Source organism: Epinephelus lanceolatus, chromosome 14 (genome assembly GCF_041903045.1).
Source record: "Epinephelus lanceolatus isolate andai-2023 chromosome 14, ASM4190304v1, whole genome shotgun sequence".
NCBI lineage: Eukaryota > Metazoa > Chordata > Actinopteri > Perciformes > Serranidae > Epinephelus > Epinephelus lanceolatus.
Genome location: NC_135747.1, coordinates 18,999,016 through 19,018,782, shown reverse-complemented (window position 1 = coordinate 19,018,782; position 19,767 = coordinate 18,999,016). Strand labels below are relative to the sequence as shown.

The 19,767-nt window shown below is 40.0% G+C and overlaps 1 protein-coding gene across 2 annotated transcripts in view; it reads left to right on the top strand.

Annotated features, from left to right (window-relative positions):
• Positions 1–19,767, top strand: part of erbb4b (erb-b2 receptor tyrosine kinase 4b) — a 476,882-nt gene that overhangs the window by 326,333 nt on the left and 130,782 nt on the right. For both annotated transcript variants that reach the window (XM_033616755.2, XM_078174431.1), the window contains exons 10-12: positions 2,406–2,479; positions 9,686–9,776; positions 14,416–14,615. In XM_033616755.2, the coding sequence (XP_033472646.2) occupies positions 2,406–2,479; positions 9,686–9,776; positions 14,416–14,615 (365 nt within the window). The remainder of the gene's footprint in view (positions 1–2,405; positions 2,480–9,685; positions 9,777–14,415; positions 14,616–19,767) is intronic.

Sequence of the window (19,767 nt, the reverse complement as noted above, 5' to 3'; positions counted from 1 at the left end):
GAAGAGCCTGGTTTCCATTCACTCTGAATTTTGTCTGGATTCTGGTTCCGGTCTAGAGAGTGGATCCGGAATTCACCAAATTCACCAAAGTAAAAGTGTTCACCAAAGTAAAACTTTAAATTCTGGCGCACCATCGATTTACAATAAAAGAAAAAGGTTAACTTAATGGCTTGGGGCTTTTCTTGTAAATTCTATTCTTTAATTTTCACCGCATTTCTATTAGCTTGGTGCTTTTATTTTGACGGAAAGGCACATCCATCAAATTCTGGATCCTGTCTCTCTCGCCCTGGTTCCGGTTCCTTACCAAAACGGCCACTAAACGCATAGACATATATACGTAGACGCCGCATCAAGTGGGTTTGCCCGCTGTTGTGATACGTCAACGGCGCCGCCATATTGGATGTGGCAAGGCTACGCTGTAAACTAATACAAGTAAACGGAGTTAATTTCATAAAGCGCCTTTCTACAAAGAAATTTACATTAATGCCTCTTGTTTATTCATTCACACACACACTAATATACTTGGGAAACAGTTAGGCACCAAAAACAATATATTTGATTTTCTCAGATGGCTAAGATGAGAACTTTATTGATCCCACACAGGAGTAATTCACGTTACATCAGCTATAGAGAACGAGGTAGTGCCGAAAAACAATGCATAGTATATATATATATATATATATATATATATATATATATGTATATGTATATACATATATATATATATATATATATATATATATATATATATATATAAATGTATATAAATGTATATGTATATATACCGCCCTCAGCCTCAAGCTAGATAAACCCTCTTCGCCCACACCTCTGGGTAGTCCTCAGTGATGACTTTATAGCCAGTTCAAACAACGCTGAAAAGGTAAAATGACGCGAGAAATGCAAAAATTGAGAGCTTTGAAAGCTTCTGTCTGTAAGCAGTTAGCTTGTGTCTGTAAACAGTTAACTACAGTCTCATAGCAGTTAGCTTGTCTGTTAGCAGTTAGCTCCTATTAGTGCCGCCATCACCAAGTCCTTTTTTTTACACCCTCTAGTGTGTGTGTGTGTGTGTGTGTGTGTGTGTGTGTGTGCGCGTGCGCAACGGGGCCAAACTCCGCCGTGCGCGATACAGAGAGCAGAGAAAATAAAATTAGATAAAATTAACTTGACCTTCAAGGGGGGGCGGGGCGCACCCCTAATATAATGGTAGGGGAAACACTGAAGTAAATAGCATCGAAGTCACATGTCCTTGATACATTGCTGGGGAGAATTGTACCAAGGTAAGCAAATTGCAGACAGATTTACATTCAACTGCGTTATGAAACCATGTGCCCTGTCTGAATAACTAAAACACACTTATGATAAAAAGACTTTTTGTTTGATGAGTCTGCTGAATTTCTTTAAGAAAAAACAAGGCAATAAGAAGAGAGTAGTTCTAATAGGTGGCTTACTACACAAGAACTTAGTGAGGAATGCTAATGTAATGCACTTGTCTATGATCTATTATCTATTTCTGTATGAAATTGCATGAAAAAAGGATTTCTGTATTTTTTAAGCAGATGATCAATACTACCATCAGATTGATGAAATTGACCTTGATCTGTGCCGTAAAACAAATATTGGGCGTCTATGGACGTATGTGGGGCTTAAGCCTATATGAGTATGTAAATGTATGCTCATGTCTTTTGTTTGCAACATGTGCATATTGGCTTTTATGAAAAAAAAAAAAAAGAAGTGCTGCCGTGTCCACATATGTTCATGACCACGCACGAGTGTCCGGTGTAATGTTGAAGAAGTTGTTAAATATGTGAGGCTACTTTGTTCCTATAAATTCTGACCTCTGCAAATCTTTACTGTGGTCCTGGGCGGCTACCGTACATGCGTGACAAATAAACAGGAAGTGAAGCTTGTTCTGTTTGAGCAAATAAACGAGGACAGCTGAGCAAGACAAAGATGAAAACAATGCAGAATAAAGATAGCCACGACAATAAATATAGAACTGAAGAAAATTACAATAAAAATATGAAAGAATGTTTTAAAATATGTGTATATCTCTGAATTCAAAGAGCTGTAATTTGTGCAGAAATATGCAAAATTACCCACCAAATGTGCAAATGTTCACAATATAAACTAGACAAAGCAAAATATACGCATTATATGTAGGTAGATGTAAGGTATGTATGCATGCAAGTGATAATTCACAAGTATTTCTGCAAAAGCACAGATAAAATGTCTGACTGATTTTATCTGATATTCTAAATTGTCATGTTCTGTGTTTGGGTGAGTGCAGCTCATTTTTCATTGCTGTGATTAAGAAGCACCTGGCTTATCAGTGCAGGGTAAAATGCCATTGTTATGATCTTTCTATTTTCATTTGTGCTGTTCTGATCTCCCATTATCATTCACAGGGATGTCTATCACAACATTGAAGCTTTGGACCCAGAAAAACTCAATGTATTCCGCACCGTACGGGAAATCACAGGTGAGTAATGTCACTTGCACATCATGAATCTCTGCACACGCATATGAATTAATAAACAAATAAAAAAATGAATAAAATGTTCTATATCATAATCCGTTCCCTTCCCCTTTCTATTGCCATATACGGTGTGCGCATATGTGATGTCTATGTGTGTATCAGCGTGTGTATTTGCTCAAGACTACACCCCCCCCCCCCCCCCCCCCCCCCCACCCCCCCCCCCCCCCCCCCCACCCCCGAGACTGTCCACACCAAGGACAGACATTGCAGCATAAGATGAATATCAGATGAGTCTTTCAATCTCCTCTGTCTCTCTGCTGCTTCTCCCTCGGGGAGTCCCTAGCCTTGAGTCCCACACTCCCAGCTCTCCCTTCACGCACCATGAAGAAAAGATCCAGAACATGCGGTGCGCATCGTTAATCCTCCAGCTCCCCTATGCCACCGCCACTTCTGAGCGGCATGTATACTGTCATCCTTTCAGCCCCGACATTTGACAATGCCATCTGAAAGAAACCTTGTATCTCCAATGTGACACTCCCTCATGAAATGAGAAAATATTGCTGTTGAAATATTGTCTGTGACATTTTTGACTTATGAAGAGGGTTAACAAAAGCAGCAGCTTTATGAACCAGTGTCCCTCTTTTCCCATAGAAATACACATTCACTTTTTGTCTGGTGTAGAACTCTTACATTTGTTGCATTTTGGTAGTAAAAAGCACCTCTGGAATACATATGATACTTTTTTTACAAGTTATGGCAAGCAAATAATATATTTAACGATAATTATTATTTAAATGTAACGTATGGAATAATAATTGAGCAAAATTAAGTGCCAGGATAAATGTAGTGGTAGTAGCTTGTGCTGTGTTTTCCAACCTGCTCACTTAAATTGCTTCATGCTTCTGTGGCGTCCCCTCTGCACGATCTAAATGGGATTCAAAACAAACAAAGCTACAAAAAAGCACTTGGTTTGTTGTTTTTCAAGAGCAAACAGAGTAGTTCAGGTTTGGCAGTGAGCCAATGACTGTAAAACTTCTGTTTCAAAAATGATCAGATTTTATTGACATCTTTAGTGTCGTCCTTTGGTGGAGAATAGTAACTGACCACAGAAGTCAATTAAAGCTAATACGTAGGCCTTTTTAAAGGTCAGACCCCCAAATCACATCCACTTGGTTTGGCTTTGCTTGTCTTTCTAACAAATTGCGATCCGTTGGTCAACAATGCATTGATCCTTTTACCACAAGCACAAGTTAAAGACGAAAAACAGAGACAAAGAGAAGAGACAAGTGTAGAAGAAAAATCTACTCAGATGTAACAATCAATCAACAATATGACAAAACAATCTCAGAAATCTATAACACCTTGTAAGAGGTAAGACACCACTGAATGTAAACTTGATTAACTATAAGAATGGCTGAGTGCGCAAAAAGTGCAGACAGAAGAGACTACCATTCGTCAGCATTCTCACTCATTACCTGCATAATTACCAGCTGTCTTAGTTAATCAAACATTCGTTTCAGATTGCGAGTTAAAAACATTTTTTATTCTGCCTTTCAAAAAGGCAAACGAATCTGGCCCTGGGTGCATTTTTAAAGCAGGTATAACTTTTAAAAATTTGAATTCCCATGAAAATGAAAATGCTAAGTGCAATCATTTATATTTACTTTTAATTTACAAGATCAAAAACTTGACTTCCACTAGATGTTTTTTTCCTCTTGTGTTTAGTAATGGCAGTTTGAGAGCAGATGATGTGGACAAACCATTGGCCAAACACCATGTAGTCAGAGATGTGTGTCGGCTCAACGTGTCATTTTCTCGGAGCTGTCAAGAGAACGTGACTTCTGACAGAGACAGCCAACCTGCCTCTGTGACCCAGAGGTCACAGAGCATTGCTCTGGCTTTCAAATGAGCTGTGTAGGAGGACAGCGCTCATCCTACACACCAGCACCCCCATCTCTCACTTCAGTTCTGTTCTTTTTTTCTATCTTTCTTTCTTTCTGTCTTTGAGCGCTTCCCTTTTGTAGCATCTTCAAAGACATATCACCACTTCAGGTTTCACCCCAAAGAGTGGGCGAACTCATGCAATTTAGCATAAGTGGGTTTCTCAGCATTGTGGCTCAGAATACAATCACCACAATTTAAGCACCCTTAACCTTTGCTTGTGAGCTCATGGCCTTCTTCTCTAAGTGGCTCCATGCTGTAATTTGCCTTGTGCATTGGTGTGCCACTGATGTGGCTCTCGGCAGAACATGAACCGCTGCTAGGTGATCTTTTCACTTTGCTATTTTTGCACAAGACCATTCATTGACAGAGGTGAGAAGAAAGCAAAGATACTGAGAGTAAGACAAGGCTAAATGTGTTTTTTTTCCCCTATCACACCTATTAACAGTACTAAGGCAAATCCCCCTTGGATGACCATGTACCAGTGTTAGTATCTTCCATACATTAGGCTACTATGTGACACTCTGAGCATTAATCTTTCCATCAGTTGTGCTCTTTTGTGGAAACAAGATGAAGGCTTTAAATGTGTTTATTTTTTCAAGCAGTTTTTTCTTGTCAACAAATCCCATGAAAAGACTAAAACTATTACTATTGTTAATCTTTCCATACTCCCAACCCATTTTGCTTCAGCCTCAAGCCCATTCATTCCTACTCAAGATGTAGTGTATATCCTTTTAAACAGATCACAAATATGGTGTTTGGTTTTTAAAAGAGGCTCAGTATTTCCCAGAACAGCTGGGCACTACAGCTTTTATCAAATGTTACTCAAAGAGCATTAAAGAGCAGACGTGAGGACTATTTTCAGTTGGGGAGCATTTGGTTCACCAGTAAGTATTAAATGCATCTGGACAGTGTGTGTGGGATAACTAAAATGCGACTACATTGCCAGTGTTCATTGTAAAGGCAGAATATGACACCCAGGGCGACGATGTGGCTCACTGATGTGTTTTTTAGTAGTTTTTGGACAACAGTGGAGGTCTATTACACTGATTAATAAGGTAAATATCAGGCAATGCAGACAATGCTCGTTAGTAGAATCAATTCATTGTTGGTTTTGGTCTTTTCATTGGATTTATTTTCAATAAAAACAAGTATGGACTATCATTAGACTTTCTCTTTAACTCCAAAACAATATCTTTACAGCTGAGCACAAAGAAGGATCCAAGATGCTTCATTATCGCCATCATCCATCTTAGCCCCTCAACCCATTCAAAAATGTAACTTATATAATTAAGTCTCGATAGGTTAAGACGAAGTCCAACACATTCTCACTCCGACCTCGTCACATATCGATGTTTGGTCATGGACTTTCCACGTCCCCATACGACGTAAAAGGTCCTTTGGGTACCTTGGTTGTTGACGTTCTGGTACACCGTGTCAAGGTCGCGTGCATTGTCTTCTTTCAAAATACACTAATGTTTTCACAAGATTTTTACTGTTTAGACACTGTCTCTCCAAAATAAATGCACTACGTCAGTGCAGCACTGCAAATTGATATTGTTTTCCCCCAACAACTAATGCATGTGGTTGGGTTTAGGCAACAAAAGCACGTGGTTGGGTTTAGAGAAAAAAACAACAGGTTTTGGCTTTATAATCTTGCGGGACGCAAACACCGTTCTCCTGGGTGAAGATCGGTGTTTGTTGGACCCATCCACCACCCCTCCCATTCACTGTACTCAGACTTTCGCTGCCTTAACTTTCATTCTTGTCCCACTGTGCTCCCCCTGGCGCTGCCAATTGCCAATAAACTATAACGGCGACTGGCTGTGTATCATACCGGCGTTAAAGGACGCTGCAGGTCACTACCCAAGTGCTGAATTTCGATGACTTTGGAGTGAGACCGAAATTCATTAAGATTAAATGTGAAAATCAAAAAACCTAATGACATATTCAGAAAACAGGCTACAGACACACTACAGCCCCTTTTACACTGCCAGATTTTCCGCGAATGTTGGGCTGTTTTGCCGGCAAACTGCAAGCGTTTAGACACACAGAGCTGGATTGGCAAGTTGATCCAAGGTGCCCAATTTTCCGCCTCGTAGGGTAGTCATATTGGCGGAACACTTTTAGTTTAAAAAGACCAAGGTGGCCTTCCGCATCGGGGGGGGGGGGGGGGGGGGGGGGGCTGTTGATGACTTGTGGGAGGAGCTGTTGATGACGCTGCACGTGCGAACCACTGGCGGTGGATAAACAGGAAACAGCTGATAGCAGGAATTAGCAAGCAGCTAGTAGCAAGAGGGAAACACAAACCTGACAGACACTGTAAAGATGAGCAACTGGGGAGACAAGGAATTGTGCGCCCTCCTTGGCCTCGCAAACGAAGAGGCCATTAACCATCAGATGACGGGGACGGTGAAGAACGGGCTGACTTATGAAAGAATCACCGTAGGACTGACCAGCCGCAACTTCCCTCCCACATCACTGTTTACGTCACACGCTGAGCTACACATTTTGTTACTCACTCACGCCCCCCATTGCCCCGAAAAAGGCGCAAACAAAAGTAGGCAGGCGGCATTTTGCCACACTCCCCGATTTTGTTTTTATACTGCCAATGCTGAAAAAAGACTGATTGGGCTTTGCTGCAAATTTGTACAATTCCTGTTTAAAAAGGGCTTACATTTCACTTCCCTCTGGGGGCGCAACTGACTCATTTAAAATAAAAAACGACCTTAGGACAACAGAGCGACAGTAACAAGTTGTTTTTTTTATTCCTTACAAATAAATTTTGCAGCTTACTCAATCAGTGCAAACAAGGGTTGCCTCCTTCGTCTGGCTCAAAGCCAAAGTGTTGCCATAGTGGCGCATTCCTTGATTTCGTCGAGACTAAATTGTCCACCATTATCGACTCCCCGTCACTATTAAACAAACTCCAGGCTACAGTAGAGGCTCATGCGCACTCGCACCTCCTAGCTCAGTCCCCGCCCCACCCCCCTCTCTCTCCCCTGCTTGCTGTGCGCTTGGTGAAGAGGCAGACACAGGTGCTCACAGACTCGGGCGTACTATAAGCGGAGCGGACTACGTGTAAAAATGTCCGTGAAAAATCCCTGTGATGTGAAAAATACATGCCGAACAGTCTTTTGTGTGACACTGGAGCGCGGAGCGGAGTCTGCGCGGTTGTGCTTTGCGCGCACAGGGCTTGTGGACGTCCACTTTTACCGGGCGGAACTCCGCGGCGTCCGCTACGCGTACGTTCTGCTCGAGTATGCGGTCTGGTCTGTCTCAAAAAATAAAACCCGGTCCAAGACAGAGTACCAGACCGAATTGGTATTTCCGAGAACCGACCCAACCCTACCTCTGTGTGCTGTCAGTGCTCACCACATTGAAGCACTACAGAAAATTACTCTCAACATTCCCTCTTTTCTTTTTCTTTATTTAAAACATATGCAGCTGTAGATATAACAGACATCCACAACATTCACTTTCACGCCTTGAGGCATCTCATAAAGGCTCATACTATAGTGTTGACCTGTGTGTTGATGACCATCAGTCATACATGTTCTGTACCTGGTCGGTCAAGGAACTCAAACTGGCAATTTTTGCTCATAGTCTCCTTTTGGGTTATCTTTTACTGAGCAGAGAAAAAATAAGTTATAAAAGTTTTATGGAAATGGAAATGTAACTCTTAACTCTAAATATTTACACTTGTAAGTTTTCCAAATGCACATGGTGTCCGCAGAGAATCTATACCTACCTTGCACATGCATAGCATATGTGTGCTGTTAGCCCAGTATTAAATTAGCACAGGCAGGTATGCAGCAGGCGGTAGCTTGTTACATTCATTAGGAAACACCCACATCCCCAAAAGAGCACTATGATGGAGCTGTGAGGGGCCTCAGCACGGCAGGTTTTGTCATTAAGACGATTAGTGCCGACACAATGCTAACGATTCTATAGCGCTGATGCCTCTGGGCTAAGAGGATCTTGGCATCCTGAACTATACACCATGAGGTCAGTGATAGTGGTGCAATAAACAACATGGACAAATAACAAAACTGATGTTAGCTTTTACAAACATTTTCATGCAATCAGTTTTTTTTGTTTGTTTTGCATTGTTTTCCATTTTGGAATATTTTAACAATGTTGATTTTTTTATTCTTGTCCCCCAACCTGTTTGGAAATAACTAATGTGCTCTTGCATGAGAAGAATAGTGTGAGGCTGTGTATCAAATTCAACTCATGTCCATTTGCATGAGCCCTGGTGTGTAGTTCCTCCCAATTACCTGTTTTTTTCCCCCTCATTTCTTCATCAAACACTCTTAATAAGCATTTGCTCAGACTCTGCCGCTGCTCAGCTGGGATTGGCATAACAAACAAAATGATGTCCGCGGATTGATAAAGGTGCTGCTGAAGGTTATTGCTCTCTTGTCAACAAGGCATGAGCGGCCTTCTTCCCTGCAGCTCCTCTTACCTCCTTCCACCATCCCTCCCTTTCTGGATAAACAAAGTTATGCATCCCATGGGGAGAAACACACACTTTAATATAATGGAGTCGAAAACTGTTCATTGATTGGAGAATGCATCACGCTGCCCATCACACCCACATGGTTTTTCTCACCGTCCACCACCACCTCCTCCTTCGTCAAAAAGCCAATACAGCAGCAGTTTGTGTTTTTCTTTGTCGTTATAGTTACCTGGACTTCCCTTGCCTCCCCCATCTTCCTCCTCACCTCTACCCCTTTTCCCTCTGTGCCTTCTTCCATGGTCTCATAGCGTCATCCAACCATTTTGTTTGTCCTCTGGTGTTGGCTTGGGGATTGTACCCCCCTACCGTTTCTCTACTAAATATTTCAGATATCTGAATCCATTATTGAAAATCCTAAATGAGCCACGGCCATCCTCTCAGCTATTCATTTAATCTTCTAAATGATTCAACAGCAGCGAGGCAGATAAAGGGAATGCAAAAAAATAATTGATATATCAAACTTTACACTTGTCATAGCTGGCACCAAACTCCTCTGTGGAGTTGCTGTGCCTATAACGTTTTTCTGGCTTAGAAGTGCTTGGCTGCTTTCAGATGAGGCTCAGGTGGTGTGGTTACTGTGGTCCTGGAATGTTGCTAATTCCAGTGAGATGCCAACTCTCCTTACTCATTTTATTCTTGTCACTGTGTGAAATGGAGGATTTGATAGACAGCTGATATTAGTCTGTCAGTACTGGTGACTCATTACAGTATAACCCATGTGCCTGTGTGTGTGTGTGTCCATTTAGGCTTTCTGAACATCCAGTCCTGGCCTGACAACATGACAGATCTGAGTGTGTTCTCCAACCTGGTAACTATTGGGGGAAGAGCGCTGTACAGGTACACACCTGAGAACACAATAGCTTTGCTGTTATTAGATTTTTTTACACTGTGATTGGAATTTATATTATAGCTGTGTCACTACCTGTAAAAGAGCTCAGTGCAATGGAAGGAAAGGCAAGCTGATGATAAATATTATGGGTTTAGTTTTATTTTGTAGTGGGAAAAAAAGCAAAACATCAGTTTTCTCTGAAACAAGAGCTCTTTGGGAATGAAAAAGAGTTAATTCAGTGGTGTTTGGATTTGTCAAATGTATTTAACTTTTCCTAAATTGATGACAATGTAATTAGAATTGTTCTTTCAAATGTTATCCCATAGTAAAACAGGTATGCTTTTTAAAATTGGAATCTCTTTTTTTGAGAGAGACCTATGTACAAAAACAACATACACAGTGCAAATATAGACAGATGCACAATATACACATTGACTCTTAAGAAAAGCAATTACAAAAGTGAGTGGAAGTAAATAGGTACAACCTTTTTAAAATGTGCAAATTGATTTAGAGAATCTAACTTTTTGGAGGGCATTTGATTTGTATGCAGCGTAGTATCTGAAACCATGTTTTCCAAGTTCAGTGTGAACATGAGGTACAGCTAATGTCAAGACATTGGATGTAGTATGTTTAAATTCTGAAATGTGCCTTTTAAACAAATACTGTTTACCTTCTGCACCAATCTGTATTGTGTATATCCTTCCAATTCAGTTGCAGGAATAAATGTTGGCATTATGCGTTTTTGCAAATGTAACATTTGTATGTTAAAGTGGATGTGTTGAAACTTTCTGTAAGTTTCAACAGTGCTGTGGTTAGGGTTAGGTATTAAAACCAGGTTGGTTATGGTTAGGAAAAGACAGTGGTTTGGCTTAAAGTACCCCATTTTGGTGGCACAATCACAGCAGGAAATGCAGTGATGTCTTGCTAAAAACAACATTTCTTGGTCTCAAACAATGGTCAAATCTCTTGGACCGTGTTCATCCACTAATTTTAATTAATTAATTTTGAATGTGACTGATGAATGCCTCTGACTCATAGCTAAAATAATGCTTTTTTTTTGTCCATGGTAGCAAATTGGCTAGCCAGTGACAAGAAAGAGCTGTTGATATTATGGCTTGTCTATCTTGAGTAGCCTACTTGTACTTCTAATCAAAGATACATGTAGTCTCATGTACAGCAGAATCATAGATACAGGTACGAAGGGATGAGCGCCAACTAAATAACCAAATTTACAGTCATGATTAGGATTTCTTAAAACAAGATAGGAGGTCTGAGATAGGATAAGACACAACTATGAGTTTAGGATTTGCTTTTGTAATAGGTAGATAGGATTTTTCCTGTCTTTTGAAATCAGGCTAATTAATTAGGATATTTTTCTGTAATGACGCCCCATTTTTAAAAAAAATTTGATTGTACAGTACCAACATGCTACTATAGGGTAGGGGTGTAACGATACATCGATCCACATCGATACATCGATTCATTGATTAACGATCCGATTACATCGATGCAAAATGAAAACATTGATCCATATCGTCATCTTAAAGATACACATTTATTTTGAAATTCACATAGCACGTCTGTGTCACCATTTCTGGGTAAGCGCGCCCCTGCTCAAACAACAAACAGAGCTCAGAAATAAAATGGTCAAATCATATTCTAGTTGTTTTTGTGAGTTGATGTAAATGATTGTGTGATTGTGGGCATATGATATTGCGTCATATCGATCGCAGGCTCCTAAATCGATTCAAATCAAAATCGTATCGTGACAGACTTTGTGATATCGGCAAACATCGTATCGTCATCCAAACAAATTGATATAATATCGTATCGTGATGAAGCTGGTGATTTACACCCCCACTATAGGGTATAGTGCAGAGGGTGTGGCATGTATGGAGATAGATTTGTTTCATAATTATGTGTGTGAACAGATCAACAATCTGTGTGTAAATGTATAATCTGTAAATATAAAACACCTTCCACAAATACAAAAAAAGAGGCAAGACAAATGCCTATTCCAAAGTTGTAAATGTTAGGAAGATATTCACAAATGCTTTTCATATATTTGCAAATTAATTTAATGTATTCACAGATATTTTTTTTTTTTGTGGAATTTGTGTATTTGCAGATCGGTTTTATACTTGCAAAATATTTTTGTGAGTTTACAAATCTTTTTTGTATTTGTGGAAGGTGTTTTATATTTACAGATTACACATTTACACACAGATTGTCGATCTGTTCACACACACAATTATGAAACAAATCTATCTCCATGGACATGCTGTGAAAATTCCAGTGTTAAACACTATACTCAAAACAAGAAAGAAGATTGAGGAGAGTGGTGTCCTCCCAAGTTCCTTAAATAAGAGTGTCTAGCAGCAATATGTAGGTAGCTTGGTTTATTTAAATCATTTGAATGCAAATTAAAAGCAAATGTGCTTTGGTTATGTTTCTGCGGTCAGTAGGTAAGTAAGTCAGTAAGAAACATAGCCCGAAAACCCTTTTTGTGATGCTTTTGTTTTGACATTTAAGAAGCCAACTTAGTTGTTTTAACCCAGCTGATAGAACATAATTATTTATCATTTCACTTTCAGTGATTTTCCCAAAGGTGCTCTAAAATTTGTTGTGACATTTGGATAGAAGCATAGTGAGTGTCTGCGCGGCTGATGGCGTAGTGCGGACTGTGGGATGTGGTGCTTCTTTGTGTGTGTGTGCGTGTGTATGAATGTGCGCATGAAGATGTGTGTGCGTGCACTTGTGTGTCATCCACCTGCAAATGGAAACAGCAGGCTGCAGTACAAATTACAGCCTGCCACCCACCCTTATCCCATGCTTGATCCTGCATACTCTCTGTCTACCTGATGGCTCTGACACCCCACTGGCCTCCTGTCATTTTTAAATGGTGCAAGCAGGGCACATGAGGAAGGGTGGGGGCATCGAAGAATAAAAGAAAGAAAGAGAGGCTTGAAGGAGGAATGATAAAAAAAAAATAAAAATCTGTTGAAGACGTGTTGTTGCGGCAGTGTAGCAAAATGTGTCAACAAAGACAAGAATATAAAATCTGAATTAAGCACACGCTGTGTATTGACTTAAGTCTAACAACACTAGAGTATAAAACCTTCTATATAGAACATTTTTAATAATAGACACACTTTGTGACACTGTGGTATAATAATTATACACAAACAAGACCATGCTGGAGATAACTTGTAGTCTTTATCTTACAAGTGAAATGTTGCTCCTTGTTTACACACTAAAATCAAAGTGTCTTTTCTCTGTAGATTTACTTTTACATACTAAAAATGTGTTGTCCACTTAACAGTTGTGCCCTTTTGAATGTTCTGTTTGAATTTAGTGCGACTAAATATTTCCATCCAAATCTCACTCAGTGACTCACAGTGTAAAGTGCATCACAAAGGCAGATTATTTAGATCAGCTGTAGATCATACTAAGGTAGACGCTATGTGAAAACATGTACTTTAAATTATCCTCCTGAGACCCCAGCTTCTGTTTGGTATGCATTTTAAATGTCTCTGAGCAATTTTGGAAAGTAGAACCTGTTAAGATTAAAAGACTTGGCAATGTCTTTGAAAAGTTACACCTTATTACAGCCCCAGTGTCCTCAAACAAGGCGATAATTTAGTCCTACTGTCTTCAAATGAGCACTTCCAAGCTTGTTACTGTTGCCTCAATTGGTCAGATTTGTTGCCATATCAAATTGCAGACATTATTTTGTCTTAAGTTTAAGTTTCAACCATAAGATTTGATGAGGTTTTGTACCTTGTCCACTTTTGTGTCGGGATTGGCTCTAGACTGAGCATAAAAGTGTCCACAAATGAGGACAACAGGTCTAAGCTAAGCAGAATGAAGCATAAGGAGCAGGAAACCATAATGCGATGTCCTCATGTGATGATGCAGGGTCTCAGGAGGTTAAACCTAATTATTTTGATCTGACTTTATATGAAAAGTGTGAAAATATATGACAGATTTCAGCTGAATTCAGGAGTGAATTGCCATATACACTTTAAGAAGAGGGAAAACAATGCCATTCTGTCTATATGTGTTTTGTTTTTTAACTGGGCATATGCTTTCTATTTATGTATCATTTACAATTCAAAGGAGTATATTCTAGAACTTAATTACGCCACCTGACCAAGCTGCTGTCAAATGCAAGTTGTGCTTTTCAAGTGCAAAGTACCGAACAACATAAACAAAAAAGCTCCATGTGCCATATGTCTGTTGCTAAAGTACTGTGTTGCACTAATCCTGTCCCTTATGAATTGCAGTACATTCTTCTGCAGCTACTCTTGTTTTAAATTTAGTTGAAAAGTTGACTGCTTATCAAGACTTGTCAAGTTTGAGTGTCAGATGCATGTGTAAGGATCTGATACTAGTTGTAAGTATTGATGTTTTTATTTTGTAACCATGAACACAATGTCTGCTCAACCTTTACAACATGGTTTAAGTTTTAGGTCTGTTTGAGAATAGTTTATTTCACTGAGCATGACATTTTCCTTAAAATGAAAGTCTGCATATGAACATTATCTTCTTTTCTTTCCATTTTTTCCCCTGTCCCTCTTCTTGTCACTTCCACTCTCCCTATCTGACCCTCTCCTCATCTCACCTCCACCCATTCTTCCCTCTCAGCGGGATCTCCCTGCTGGTGTTAAAGCAGCAGGGCATCTCATCACTGCAACTCCAGTCCCTGAAAGAGATCAGCGCTGGGAATGTCCACATCGCAGAGAACAGCCAGCTTTGCTACTACAACACCGTCAACTGGACAAGATTGTTCCGTGCTGCAAACCAGAAGGTTCTGGTCCGTAACAACCAAAGCCCACAGAAGTGCAGTAAGTTCATACTGAAACCATCACAAACATCAAAAAGTACCTGTACCAAAGCAAAAGTGGAGGTCAATCAAAATAATTTGCTGTGCTTCGCCATGGCACAGGAGACTATGGCTGCCTCAACTAAGAATATTCCTAGTCAGCCAATAGTCATCATTTAGGGCCATCAGTCGATTAGTTACCCACACGTTTGCAATATTAATTCAAATATTAAATTATATATTTTGGGCGGGGCAACACAATGGTTTGAGTTGAAGGTGTGAGAAAGAATAGTATCAGTAACATTGTTAACACTGTGTTACATTACAGAGAGGTACAAAACCGTACTAATGAACCTTCATTAATATAGGCCTATATTTTATCTACGTGCATGTCACACACTGAGCGAGCCGCCTGTTAATGACGCTGTCGGCAAAGCCGTACTGATTGTGCTAAGTGGCTAATGGGCATGTAGCTACTGACATGTTTCAGATGAAACGTCATGTGTCTAGTCAAACAATGAAGATGAGTTTACATATCACCTTGGGTTCGTCCTTCACCTTCTCAAAATGATCCCACACTTTGGATTTCCTGCCCGACATGTTATTAACTAGCCTGTGGAATAACTGCAGGTACCAGCCCTGGAAATTAGGGGCCGTCCACATGCTGAGTCTTTGACTGTCTAGAGAACGCAAGGTCGGGCACTGGGCGCCACTCTTGTGCCTTTTTTGTGCCAGCTTTCAAAAGCGAGATGGCAGCTTACATCTGAGGTTGCTAAGCAACTTTAACAAGCATCTATAGCCTATTTACCTGAAATCCTGAGTGCAGAGCTAATCTTCTTCCAGGCGCTGTTTATAAGTGTGTAGGTCTGTCGTCCATGCGACAGATGTAAAGCTCTGGGTAGCCCTGCACTAACATGATCAACTTTTCTGCATTTATCAGACTGAATATTTACAGAAGAAGGGAACGATATGTGTCGGCTGTGATTGGTTTGTAACGTGACTCCTGTCTGACTACTGAGCATGGCTACTTCCTGTGTCTGTCCTAGTGTTGTCACAATACCAAAATCTTTGTTTCGGTACCAATACCAATATGAATTTTGATACTTTTCAATACTCTTTGGTACTTTTCCTAGGGAAAAGTCCTTTTGGATACAAACCTTTAGAACAATAAATAGTAGGGGTGTAACGGTACCAAAAAAATCATGGTTCGGTAAGTACCTCGGTACGGACGTCACGGTTTGGTAACTCAAATGTTCCACCAAGTTTGTGTTGTCTCGTGTTGTCTCCCTTTGCGATTCAGACTTTCTCTTGCCTTTTTTCACGTGCGCCAGCTGCGGATGTTGATACACGTGTTGTCATACACACCACTTGTGCAATCTGTGCGCCAATAGGAACAAGAAAGGCGTTTGTGTGCATAAATGAGTAAAATAAATTAACTAAATTAATGAATTGAATCAATTTCAACGCACTGGTATTTTCCAAATGCAGTATAGTACCGTTTGGAATACTCTAGTACCGCAGTACTATTTTAGTACCGGTATACCGTGCAACACTAGTCTGTCCTTTCAAATTATATTCCCACATGGTCCAGTCATATAGGTTTTGATTTATTTTGACAATGCACAGCTCCTAAGAGAGTTTCTGGTTTGTTTGTTCTTTGTTTTTTTGCAACTAAGTGACCAATGAAATCTTGCTAACTAATGACCTTTCTGGCCGACTAAGGTTTGGTCGACTATTAGGGGGCAGCCCTAGACACGTAGCGTTTAATGCAAAATCACCAGTTTTATTCTACACTGTTTAACAGAGAAAGAAGGAGGCATATAAGCAACATGCAAAGCATCTGGTGTTACCAAAAACATAAAATGGCAGTTCTCATAGTTTATTTCAACCCAGAGTGAAGCCTTAATTTAATCATGCAAACTGTTTATCATGTCCCATGTGCACAAAGCTGTAACTGTAAAATACATGTAGATAACAAAAACAGGATCATTTCCAATCGCAATACATTTATGAAAAAAACGTACCTGTTGTTGAGCTCCAAAGAAATCCCAAAAAGAACAGATTTCAAAGAATGGAGTAACTGTGCCGTGTCTTAAAATTAATCTTGTCTACCAGCCCGGTTTGTTTTGCATCTAGTTCTGGCTGAAATGTGTGCTGAGGCTCTCAAAAATTGTTTGCCACTATCCTATTTCTGTCTCTTGGAATCTTAAACCCAGTGACCAAACATGTAAAATACGTTAATACAATGAAAGATAGAAACAAAAATGGGAGCACTTAACAGACATTGCTCACTGTTTTAAACTGTGATGTATTCTTTGTGTTCTCATCCTGCCTTCAACATCAGTTGTGCAGCTCCAGGCACCACGAGAGAGTTTTCTTTTTTGTCTCTTGCTCGACAAACGTGTTCACATTTATAAATAGGTTACAGATTGGAAGATTATGGAGAATTATGTTTGAGATTTAATGGTTTGACAGAATTGCCAACCTGACACAAATTTAACTTCAGACAACACTCTGGAGTAATGCTCAAAACCAATTCAGTTATTTGGAGGGAAATGAATATCTGCCATAGCTGCTGAAGCTCTTTGATATACTGTTTTCTGGCTTAGGAATTCAGCTATTTTCATAACTTCACCAAAGGCAGCATCGACACTGAACATATAATAGCAGAAACACCGTTGTCATTCCTATTATTCTCTGTCCATCGTCTGAGTGGAAGCTATTATCTCACTAATTTCTAAAGACAACTAAAAACAATAATCCCATAATTAGACTAATTAACCAACAGAACCATTCAGAGAAGAATAAATTAAATTAGGCAAACATCTGAAGTGATGAGACAAAAATTGTGTCTCTAAAAATGGAAGAGCTTTTATTATATCATTGCCACAAGTGTTAAGACATTATTCATTTATGTATAATGTTCATTAATGAGCCAGTATTTGCATTATTGAGTTGGCCCCTTTTCGCTGTTCATGTGCTCCTTTCCCCTGGGCAGTTCCTTAGTGTTGGGCGCGCACACACACACACACACACACACACATACATACACACACACACACACACATACACTCTCTCTCTCTCTTCAGTGACTTTGAAGACTTGGGTGAGACTCAAGAGTCACACACTGCTCTCCTTGACATGGCTCTGCATGTGTGCATCACAGTGTGTATGTGTGGGTTTGTGTGTACGTGTGTGTCTACACTTGACTGAGCCTAGCAGGGACTGGAAAAGGGCAGGTCTCACACCCTTACAGGGCAGCGAAGACAGGGGAGAAAGGTTCTGCATGTGCCCATTTATTCACTGTGAGTAGTTGTAATGATGTAGTAACGTCATTAGGTTATTAAAGAAACCTAAAACCACGGCATCCAGTTTTTACATCACATTTTCACAATTCTGCAAGTAGAAGTACTTACTGCGATAGAGCTGGCTGGCATAATTAAGAATATAATCATGTTTTTTGTCAAATCATACATGAAGGACTACTTCATCTCCAAATGATCATTTGTATATCAGTTACCCACTCCATGTTACGTTAAATCTGTGAAGAAAACCTTGATTTTCTTGCATGCCTCCAGTGAGCCAAGAATCCAGACATGAAAAAAAATTCTTGATTCTTGATTCTTGAGAGGTCTGCAGTCTGTGTTTGAAGGATATATCCAGGATGTCAAACTGACTCAGCAGCAACAACAGGTTAAAAAGACAAAGATAGAAGCTAAAGCCGAACTATAGGCTACAGATCACAGTGTAAAAGTGAACCACCACATCACTGCTGATCGCCACACAAGACAATGAATATAAAGAGAAGCTTTGCTGATATTGAACCAGCTGTGTGGCATCGCAGTGTGTGCAGATGAATGGTGTCTGGCTTCGCAGGGATCTCGGAGTAAGTCAAACAACGGTCATCTGCACACACTGTAATGACACACAGCTGGTTGAATATCAGCAAAGTTTCCCTGCTTCCCTTCACTGGTTCCTGTACAGCAGGGTCGGTCTTTGTTTCACTGTTATAATCATTAAAAAGCAAAGGCAGCATGTGTATACATTCAGTAGGCTATATCTTCAGTAGCTAGCTAGCTAACCCTACACTTTCCAGGGTCTTGTTTTGGTTTTGGAACAGGGAAGAAACATATATCTTTTTCCAACCTCTCCAGGTAACAAGTATCATTAATACACGACGTGTCCCAGGCACAATATTTAGCGCCAAAACCACAAAACCAGCCTGAAAATGAAGGAAATCTGAAATGATTGCATTAGAGTCAGTGGAGCACAGCTGTGTTGTTCTCAGCCGGCCCCATGCAACGTTATGTTTGGCCAGACTGCGTCCGGGGGCGGGACTTAGCTAAGGGTTGTCTGTTTGGGATATACTTAGCATACGACTGGATATATGAGACTTGGATTATTCTTCATGAGTTGTGTGAGAGTTTGTAAACAGATGTTTTGATATAGCTTTACCGTTGTTAAACGTGGCTGCCTATGACTTCAATTCATCAAGGATTTTCTCAGTTTTTGGATTGTTCCTTCTTTGTGGAGGCATGCATGAAAAATATTTTCTTTATGACTTCAGCGTAACACATGGTGAGTAATTGTTATACAAAGGGACATTTGCGGGGTGAAGTATTCCTTTAAGATTACAAAACTGTTCACTTGGTCTTTTTTCATAACCTCATTCATCGAGGTAGCAAAAGATTAAGTCAAATTATCCATTGGATTGATGTTGTAGGGTGTGGAGACATTTCAGCACTTTCCCAAGAAGTTCTATCAGTTGAAAGTTATTTATATTTGTTGTCAAACAAATTTAATTTCTGCTCACAGATTAAGACCAAAAAAAGAAAAAAAGTTTGGCTGTACATTTATAAACTGGAGTTGAGTGCTTTTGCGGTTTGCCGTGGATCTGATTGCAAATGATGTTCTGTCTTGACAGAACTGTGTGCGCTCCTCAAGTCTGCCTGTTTTTTTTTTTTGCCTGCTTTGGATGATGATTACTCAGTTTTTAAAAATCTCTTCACTGTGCATTAAGCTGCTCAATTTCTCGAGCTATAATTTGACAGTCAGAACTCAATTGAAGTCTGGTCGTGAGCAGTATTATTGACTAACTCTTTTAAGTTTTGACTGAAAACATGCTTCAGAGAAATGTTGTCAAGCTTAAAGCATTATCAGTGGTAACAATAGCG